Source organism: Zootoca vivipara, chromosome 12 (genome assembly GCF_965207765.1).
Source record: "Zootoca vivipara chromosome 12, rZooViv2.hap1.1, whole genome shotgun sequence".
Lineage (NCBI taxonomy): Eukaryota > Metazoa > Chordata > Lepidosauria > Squamata > Lacertidae > Zootoca > Zootoca vivipara.
The window spans coordinates 4,484,019-4,493,984 of NC_142595.1; the positions used below are offsets into that span (position 1 = coordinate 4,484,019).

General features: G+C 39.5%; 1 protein-coding gene and 1 pseudogene across 2 annotated transcripts in view; both read left to right on the forward strand.

Annotated features, from left to right (window-relative positions):
• The window catches only part of AHRR (aryl hydrocarbon receptor repressor), a 48,389-nt gene extending 43,251 nt beyond the window's left edge, over positions 1 to 5,138 (forward strand). The window contains exon 11 of the mRNA XM_060282067.2: positions 1,845 to 5,138. Coding sequence (XP_060138050.2) covers positions 1,845 to 2,928 — 1,084 coding nt within the window. The 3' untranslated portion in view covers positions 2,929 to 5,138. The remainder of the gene's footprint in view (positions 1 to 1,844) is intronic.
• Positions 4,104 to 9,400, forward strand: LOC118094545 (uncharacterized; annotated as a pseudogene). The gene is made up of 3 exons (XR_015946645.1): positions 4,104 to 4,151; positions 7,511 to 8,391; positions 9,045 to 9,400. The product of XR_015946645.1 is annotated as an uncharacterized LOC118094545 (transcript).
• Positions 9,401 to 9,966: the final 566 nt, after the last annotated feature.

Below are 9,966 nucleotides of genomic sequence, written 5' to 3' on the forward strand. Positions count from 1 at the left end.
AGATAGATAGATAGATAGATAGATAGATAGATAGATAGATAGATAGATAGATGATAGATGAGCACTCATACAAACTGCTTGTTACCTGTTTCCCCTCATAACACAACTAACTCACCCTCATTTGATACATACAAATATTGTTACTGGATCAAGGGTTTAGTTACCAAGGGTGACCAGAGGTTTTGGTCATACACAATAAGGCTTAAAAAACTTTTTTTTTTTACATACAGTAAGCCCACAACTTATGCATTCAGCTGGCTTGGCAAAAAATTTTTTTAAGGGCCGTGGGCATTCAGGGGGGGGGGGGAACTTGGGGAATCCCACCTGCCATTCAACCCAGTGTGTTTTCACTATACAAGATTTGACCTTAGGCATGACCCCTGGAACCTAATCCCCACATAAATTGTGGGTTTACTGTGTAGGCTTATGAGATCTAGTCTGACTGTGGTATCTCAGGAAGAGTTACTTCTTCTTGCACTGTTGTAGCGTGAATACCCATTGCTGGAAATGGCAGGAGAGTGCCAATCAGACATTGCATGTTATATATATTTGACCACCAAACCATACACAGGCATGATTTTTTTAAACTTTATTTTTAAATTTTTAAAATTACAAACATCTATATAGCTTGAAAGGCAAAACATTATAAGAAAAGTGGAAAAGGAGAGAGAGAAAATGTCGGGGGAAACAGTTTACACAATGATATTAAATTAACATCAAAAGGTTATATAGAGGTGTTTGATCTGCTACTCTCTCATTCCAAAAATGACTTATTGGAGAGGTGCTTTCATTCTTGTCAGGAGTGGGCTGATTAACAGTCAATTGGAGGTGCATTCTGGTGCTTAACAAATAGATTAGCTAGAGAATTAGGCATCAACACACATCTAGAGCTTCTCCCTGATATTGAGAGCAAGTTTGCCTCCTATTTGTCTCGCTTGCCAAAGTTTCTCTCACTTGCCAAAGCCTCATGCTTTGCACAGCCACTTGTAGAGCAAAACGTAAGGAGCCAGATTGGACATCTGGGTAATGGTATGGAAATAAATGTTTAATCTCAGTGATAAAACTCAGGATTACCCTAGGACATTTGACACAGTATTTTAAGGAAAGGTCTTCATACAACCTATAGCTTGTGGATTTCATTGCTAGAAGATAGGCTGATTCGCTTTGAATAAGGATTTAACATATTCATGGAGGAGACGACTCTCAGTAGCTGTAAGCCCCCATCTCTGTAACTAGAACCCCATGTCAATAAGTTGTATACCTCCAAATTCCCGTGAGCAGGGACTGTTCTTCACCTTCATGACTTGGCTATGAGCTTCAAGAGACATGTGACTGCAGCTGAAGCAGAATGGGGGATTTGAGAAACTTCTGATTCAGTGTAAATTCTTAAATTAGTGAGAAGCTTTATGAAACCTTTTTGCTTCTTCAAGAGAAATGTAGGTATATTTAAACACTTTTAACTGATAGTTGGATAAAACCCAAAACTTCCCAGTCAAGTTCTACTTAGACGCATTGAAATTAAAAGAGACCTGTTAGTCACATTTTCTCTAGTGTTGGAGTCAACCTTTTGCAACTGTGAAACAGGCAGGAAAATGTAAGCTCATATTTAATGGAATCATCCACACATATAAATGAGAGGATACTGCGCAACATACACACTGGTAAATTTATAACGTATAATAAACAATAATGCACTATTCAATCAAAACTGAAAAACAGGCAGCTCATAGCAGTGATATGCCAATGAATTCTTGCCCTTCTCCATCACCACATTTCACATGTTGCTGGGGGGAAAGCTTTTACGAGTTTATAAAAATAAACATATTTTCTACCTTTATTGAAAGGGAAGACTGTCATCAGAAGATAACAGGCAGCCCCGCAAACACAAAAAGGAACAGAGAAAACCTGGGACAGATGAAGTATAGTAAGTGGGCCCCGAGGAAAAAAGAGCAGGACAGCATAAAAGTGAAGTTTGAACCTTGTACAGATGACGAGGAATGTTTTATTCAGCAAGAACTTGTCGGTCCTACTGCATCGCTATTTGGTACTCAATACAGTAACAGAAATGGCATTTCGACTTCAGTGAATCCATCAAATTACTGTTCTAGAAGTCAGCGCAATGAGAATACATGTTCAAGCAAAACTCCTAGACCTTTCTACAACAGAGACCAACGGCTCTTTAGTTTATCATCGACCTGTCCTTCTCCCTGGGGTGGCACAGAAAATTGCCAGCCTCACCCAAGCTTCCAGCAGTACACAACACAAAGTTATTCTGGAGAATACATGAAGTTACAATGTCCATTAGTATCCTCAGAAACTCCGTACAACACGGGGTTGGCTCATAACATCAAAACTGAATATGATTCAGATTGTGAAAATATAGATGCTGTTTCAGCAAGTTGGGTCTGGATTGGTGAAAACAGCACAAGGAGAAAGCAAGCGATCCGTTTTCCTACTAGGGTTCACCTCAAAACAGAACTGGACCTCGGTGAGCATCTGTCTCCTTGCCAAACCCCAAAGCAGTGTGTTTACCCGCCGTATAACTGGCAACACATTGTGATGCACCACCCCAACCTCAACAAAAGTGGACCTGGCAAAGGAGTGCACAGCAAGGAGATCGTTCCTCTGAGCTCCCAGAACTCTGTCTGTGCAGAAGCAACGGAGGTTGCACAAGACACACATTACTGGAATGAATTTTATAATCCCAGTTTAGTCGAAGAGAGGGGGCTGAATAGACCAGTTCTGAAGATGCAGTGCGAGTTTAAAAATCCCAGTTTTATTCAGACAATCAAACACGAGCCCTTAGAATCTTCTCGCATGTCTGGCAGTGGTCAGACCAGAGTACAAACTACTTTTCCTGAAAGCACATTAGCTGGCTCTCAACCTCATAAAATAATGGGATGTGCATTTTCACAACAAATGGTATAGGTGTGCTTCCAAATGTTCACAACTGCCTCGTTAGTTGTGCCCGCAGAGATGGGACAAAAGAGGAAGTTTCTCATTAATAGGGCACTCCCCATTACAGGGATTTAAGGACCTATTTGACATTGTTTTGGGGCAACACAGTGTCCTAGCCGTGGCTAGCCCTCCTTAACTTAAGGATAGTGTGTGATACGTATCCATATATATAGTACCAATCGCCCACAAAACATGACAGAGAAGTGGCCTTAATATTCATAAAAGCACTGTACAATATTATTGCGGGCAATTCCCTACTGAAATTGAAGGCCAATTTAAATGTCAGTTTTAAGAAAAAGAAAATGTTTGCGTAAAACAACATAGCAGTTAATTTATCTCGGCCGGTAGTTCTTTGGCTCCCAGATATTTCAAGCATCTCTCTTGTGCTATTCAAAAATAAATATAATGTCCCAAATTAACAACAGGGATGCAAAAGGGATACTTCTCCATTTCCAGTCTTTTAGGCTCCAAGCAGGAGAAGTTAAAAGAGAGAGAAGGTGTATATCAGGAGAATGGAGTCTCTCTGGACACAAAGTAAGGGATTACTGCAATCCTAACTGGAGATGGGGCATAAGAGTAGGGAAGATCTCTAATCTGCCTGGGCCAGCTTTTAAAGGTATGGCTGCTGAGGGTGTTTGCCTATTATTGTTGCCTCTTACTAAATTCTAATTTGTGTCTGGAACCCCTGATCCTACAGATCAACATATTGCAGTGGCCTAAATGGTGGTTGGCACTGTTTCTACTCATGCTGCTCAGGAAACCCCAATTGATTTCCTTCCAGTTGGAAGTGCCTGGTGCTTCTATGAATCATGAGGACAGGTGTTTGTTAAGTCCAACTGTTAGCGCTGCTTCAATTTGTTGGGGGTATCCAACCAGCAGACAAAGTTGAAGCCAGATCCTATGGGCTCTGGGGATGGGGCATGAACGATAATACGGAACTGTAAAACATGATTTAACTTCATCTCCTTGCTTGCATTTGTATTGTAATGCTTTGCTTTCCAGTCATATTTTATATGGAATATACAATTGCATCTCTGCAAAGCTTCTAATGGACAATGCACATTGAATTTAATTAAGTCTCTGTGTAACCAGGATTTTGTTTTAAAAACCCAAATACTAACACTGGATATTTAATCTAGTCGTACATGTGTCCTGTTGCCTTCCTGAAGAAAAAAAATGCTACTAATTTACACGTAACCTGATCCATGTCTATTCAGAATATTGAGTTCAAAGTGTGATGTTCAACTTAAGTTTTACTGAGAGTAGATCGATCATAATGAATGAACATGATTAAGATAAGTCCATTCATTTCAACAAGTCTACTTTCAGCAAAACTTAGTTGAATACCAGATAATGAGACTTATTCCTTAGGGAGAATCATAATCAAAAGTCCACATTCTCTATCAAGAAAATAATATCTTCCATGTTCCCGAAATGTATTAATAGGGGAGAAATTATAGACCATTTTTCACTATGAAGACAATTTCACTACCAAATGAAAATTAGTAGTAGCTGTTTATTTTAAGAAGCACAGGCTTAAAATGCACAATGTAAAGTGATCAGCTAATATTTTAGCTTAATCATGCTCACTGTTCATAAAATATATTATCCAGTTGCTCTATGATCTTCATATCTTTCGCATCATTTTAAAGTGATTAAACAGTATTAATATGAATAGGAAAAGTTTGCAAAATATCTGTTTCTGAATAAAGTTTATATGCTTGGTTTTTATCCTTTAAAATGTTGGTTTGCACATGTACATGTAAAAATAGATTATGTGATTTACATATATAACCTCAAATGTCTAATTTGAGTTATTGAACTGATCAGCAAAGGTAAAAGAGGAAGCAACAAAAATACACTTTGTACTACTATTTTAAGACACTATATTTCTAATTTATTCTATAATACCAGTCCTAGTAGCCTGAAAATATATCAAGCTGAGGCTAAGTAGAATAAATTCCTTATGTTGGTATATTCCTCTGGAAAGGAAAAAAAAAGTATGCTCAAAATTACAGCATCCTGTCTGCTTGACAAAATAGTAGCACTATTGAGAGCCTTTTTGTTAAGGTTTATTACTCTTACAATCTTCAATAATGTTACTTACATTTATACTCGGCTGCTGTCTAAAATGTAAAATCCAGCATTTGTTAATAAATATTCTATATTTAAGTGTGGAATTTGTAATATTGTTCAGTATTGTCTAATGTGTAAAGATTCTTGTACAGTGCTACCTCGGTTTATGAACAGCTTAGTTCATGAACAACTTGAAAGCTGAACGCTGCAAAACCGGAAGTAGGTGTTCCAGTTTTTGAACTTTTTTCGGAAGCCAAAAGTGCCCCGCTTTGCGTCCCCTTGTGTTTCCTGTTGCGCTGCAATTTTGCACACACACCCCCCCAAATTATAATTCAAGCCTTCCGTTTCCAATTACAGTGTTCCAAGGTGATATTTGGAGCTTATATTTGGTGCTTTTGTTTTTGCTATTTATTTTGCGTATTTTATTTTGAGGCTTTTTCAGTTTATTTGTTGTTGTGACTGTGTGGATCCTAGTTCAGTTACTGATTGATTGATGGATTGTGTGACTGCGGAAATGGATAAAAAGAGCCGCCCATCCAAACAATGACTATCACCAGTGCAGGTAAGAAAAAATATATACCGTATGCATTTTTGTCATCTACAATACTGTTTTATTTATTTTATATTACGGTACATTAAACCACAGAGCCTAGGGCTTGCTGATCAGAAGGTCGGCGGTTCGAATCCCTGTGACGGGGTGAGCTCCCGTTGCTTGGTCCCAGCTCCTGCCAACCTAGCAGTTTGAAAGCATGTCAAAATGCAAGTAGATAAATAGGAACCGCTATAGCGGGAAGGTAAACCGTGTTTCCATGTGCTGCTCTGGTTCGCCAGAAGCAGCTCAGTCATGCTGGCCACATGACCTGAAAGCTGTACGCCGGCTCCCTCGGCCAATAACGCGAGATGAGCGCCGCAACCTGAGTCGGTCACGACTGGACCTAGTGGTCAGGGGTCCCTTTATGTTTACCTACAGGTGAAACTCGGAAAATTAGAATATCGTCGAAAAGTGCATTTATTTCAGTAATGCAACTTAAAAGGTGGAACCAATATATGAGATAGATGCATGACATGCAAAGCAAGATATGTCAAGCCTTTATTTGTTCTAATTGTAATTATTTGTCATTAGGCGGATCAATTATAAATGGAATGGAATTAATGGTCCAGTGCAAAAGTTTGTTTTGAACTTGCACATTTTCTTCAAGTGAAATAAATTGTATTGTTAACCAGGGTTCCCCAAACTAAGGCCCAGGGGCCGGATGCGGCCCAATCGCCTTCTAAATCCAGCCCACGGACGGTCCGGGAATCAGCATGTTTTTACATGAGTAGAATGTGTCCTTTTATTTAAAATGCACCTCTGGGTTATTTGTGTGGCATAGGAATTCATTCATCTTTTAAAAAAATATAGTCCCCCCCCCAAGGTCTGAGGGACAGTGGACCGGCCCCCTGCTAAAAAAGTTTGCTGACCCGTGTTAACCTATTCTCAAGCCACAAAACCCAATGGTCTGTAGATCCCAAAGGTTTAGATCCCAACACTTTAGCTGTTGTCTCCAACAAGTTTTTTTTTTTAAATATACTTCTGTTTGCAGCACAGATAATTTTTGAGGAATCTAGTTGATTTTTGTGTGGAAGTTCACAGCAGATAGATGATCCTTTAAGGAGCCATGAAGCTAGTTTGTGGAGCATAGTGGAGCTTCCCGGAAGAATCACCATTCTTCTCCAGATCAGTCTCCTTTGAATGCAAGAAGGCAAATGTATATACAAAGTTAAGACCATGCATTTCTGCTTCTAGCTCAACCACACTAGAAGCCTTCCACCACTGATAGCACCAGTACAAAAAATGGCAAAGCAGTGTAAACCAAAGAAGCCATTTGGAAAATACAAAGATGTCTTCAGTGAAATAATGATGCCGGGGGGGGGGGGGGAATACCCGAGGTTGTTACCAGCATTTGCTGTTTCTCTAGTTGTACTCCAGATGGGTTTGGCTATAGCTGTTTATAGAGGCAACTGCTATGTTCAGCACAATCATCCCCCCCACCTTGCCACGAAGGGGGTGTTGCACCACACAACGCAGCAGATTCAATCCAATCCCAATTCTTTTAATCTTAATTCAGATACCTTGTATGCTTATGCTTCCGTAATCATTTAATCCCTTCTAGACTTTGTATGGCAACAGTACTTTTGAATTCAAGAGGACTTAGTGCTGAGTTGCCATGGTTAGGAAGCTGCTATAAAATCTATGCAGGGAAACATTTCCATTTTGTGATTTATAGCCCCAGTTTGGAAAACACCCCAAGCCAAAATTCTCATGGTTTTGCTTAGAGAAAGACAGTCAAGAGTCTCTCCTGGGAACCTGCATGTTCATGTCAAATCATAGTTTGCATTAACATTATGTGCAAACCAGTTCTACAGCAGTCATTCCCAAATAGTGCCCTGGGAGTGTTGCTGCTATATTTTAGGAATCTACCGGTATTTTCTTTAGTCTTCTAGAGGTTTGGGAAATGCTGGTCTGGAAAAGTATAATTTGGTGTGTGTGCTTAATAGCAATAGCATTTTCTCATGTTTTTCAAATGTTTTTGTAGGAGACAGTAAATTGAATCATGTGTGTCTGTCTAATGGACTTGCAGTGTTACAGTCCATACTGCAGCATGGATCAAGTACTTCACACAAACCTACTGATTTGTACAACTGTCAAATGAGAGGGGAAGCCTCTTTGTATGTCATGAGTTCGAATGAACTTGCAACCATGTCTGCCCTTAAGAGTTCATTTGGCAAGATCCATCAGCCAGGCTTAGGTGGTGGAATCAATGAATGGCTGAAGCAATTCAACCAATCTGCTTCTGCTTATTTCCAGTCAACTCCAGCTGTAGAAAAGCCTTCCTGCTTTACATCAACACAAAACAGTTATACAATACATCACCAACTCAAGAGTAGCAAAGTATTTGGTAACGGAAGGGCATGCAGTGAAGCAAGATATTGGGATAGTATGCAAGACTCTTGTGACTCAAGAACATATCCGGATAGCATAATCTCACAGCTTCCTTCAATAACCCACCAAGTGAATTTTCCCTCTTGATATGGGGATGGGTCTGGGAGTGGTAATCAGATGTCTGTACCTTCCTTTTCTTCAGAAAGTGGTGGACCTGGCTGGCCACAACAATTGGACTTCCAGCAAGCAAACTTTGAAGGTGATCTGAGGCCTTATCCGTAATTATCGACAGCCAAATACACACCTGAATAATGTAATGGGTGAATGTGGCAGTGCCCTTACTGCCAACATTATGAGTCAGCTTCGAGGAAAGGATGCAGCTACATTGACAAGCATGCTTCTACAACTGGTTCCCCATTACCCAGACCTTCAAAGTAAGTGCATGAAGTATATTGCCATATTGTAACTTTATTGGATTAACAAAGGAAGCTGACTATTGAGGCTGGGTATTATCTCCCTTAGAGAAGACCTGTGCCATAAGACGAGAACCAAGAGTTTTGAATGTCAAAGTATGTATCTGTATGCTTGGAGCTCTTAAGTGTGTGTGCAGTGACAGAAAATAACACAATCATAGATCTGGTTGGAAGAATGTAGTTTTTTTTGGGGGGGGTTGGTCTTAATGGGACGTGGTTGGCAGTTGGATTCAGTAGTGGAAAAGCAGAGATGGGGAGGAGAAACAAGTCACATATTACCATGGCTTAGTATAACATACATGAAGTTCTTCTGTTTACAGTGCTGAACAGAAAAGAGAATTGCCCCAATTAATGTTTTGGTGGGATTTGCCTCCACTGCCGGACTTAAATGATCTTTGTCAAACTCCCCCTTTGTGTTTTGTTTGTCTTTCTTGGGGGGGGGGGCAGCGCTGCCAGTCCCATCTTTGACTGATTTATGCACCCAATACTTGTAAAATTTCAAACATGTTTAGCATGGCATGTGAACATGGCTGCTATGTTCTATCCTAGACAAAAATTGAAGTGGTTGTAGTGTTTAAAGCTACTTTAAACTGACCATTTTTCTTCTATCCTAGAAATTGATATTCAAGCTCTGAGTGAAATGAATTCACAATCAACTGAACTGGCAAAGATTTGTTTCACCATAGCAGAAAGCTAATCAACTTTAGATCTTAAGGGGTAGAGAGAAAGAGAAGACTTGGCTCAAATCTGTATAGCATCTGAAGCCTGCTCAAGGTAAATATTAAAGTATTTCTGACGCATTCCTGAACTGTGGGTAGCTGTTCATATAATTAACAAAAGTACATTCTGGTAAAGCCTTTAAAGTTTCAGCACTTGCTTTTGTGTTTACTATTACGGTAAACCATGCTTAATGTTAAGCCTTCTCTGACAAACTTACAATTAAAAATTAAATAAAAAAAAAGCTTTTTCAGAGTCTGTGTGGCATTGCTGTTTCCTCTTATTTTTATCCTCTTCTGCTCCTAGTCTGCAGCCACTGGTTTACTGTTCTTGTATATTGACTAATCTTAATGGCACACCCATACACACCAGTATAGCATTGTCCCTCATTCTCCACTGGACGTCATGTCCACAGTCTCCAGCTGTGGAAACCATAAATTCCACCACCTGCTTAAAAGTGAGACAATATATTCTGGAGTGGAGCTAAAGTTTGCTTCTTCTAATTTCACATTCTTCTAATGTGAAAGAGAATGCCACTTTTCACAGCAGGGTTAAATAAATAAACAGCACTTCTATAACACCAGGAACAAAAATCTCAATAACATTAGCTATACTAGAAGCCTGGTTTACTGTATATAGTAAAGTATACACTACACTATATATAGTGTATGCAGAATTGGAAGTGCTTGGTCTCCATTACACTTAAAACATTATCAAGTTCATGAACAGACAGACACACAAATTGACATCCATAACATTCTAAGTAAGTAAGCTGTCGACCTTCACTTGAATTTGCCTTAGCCATTCACTCTGCCCATC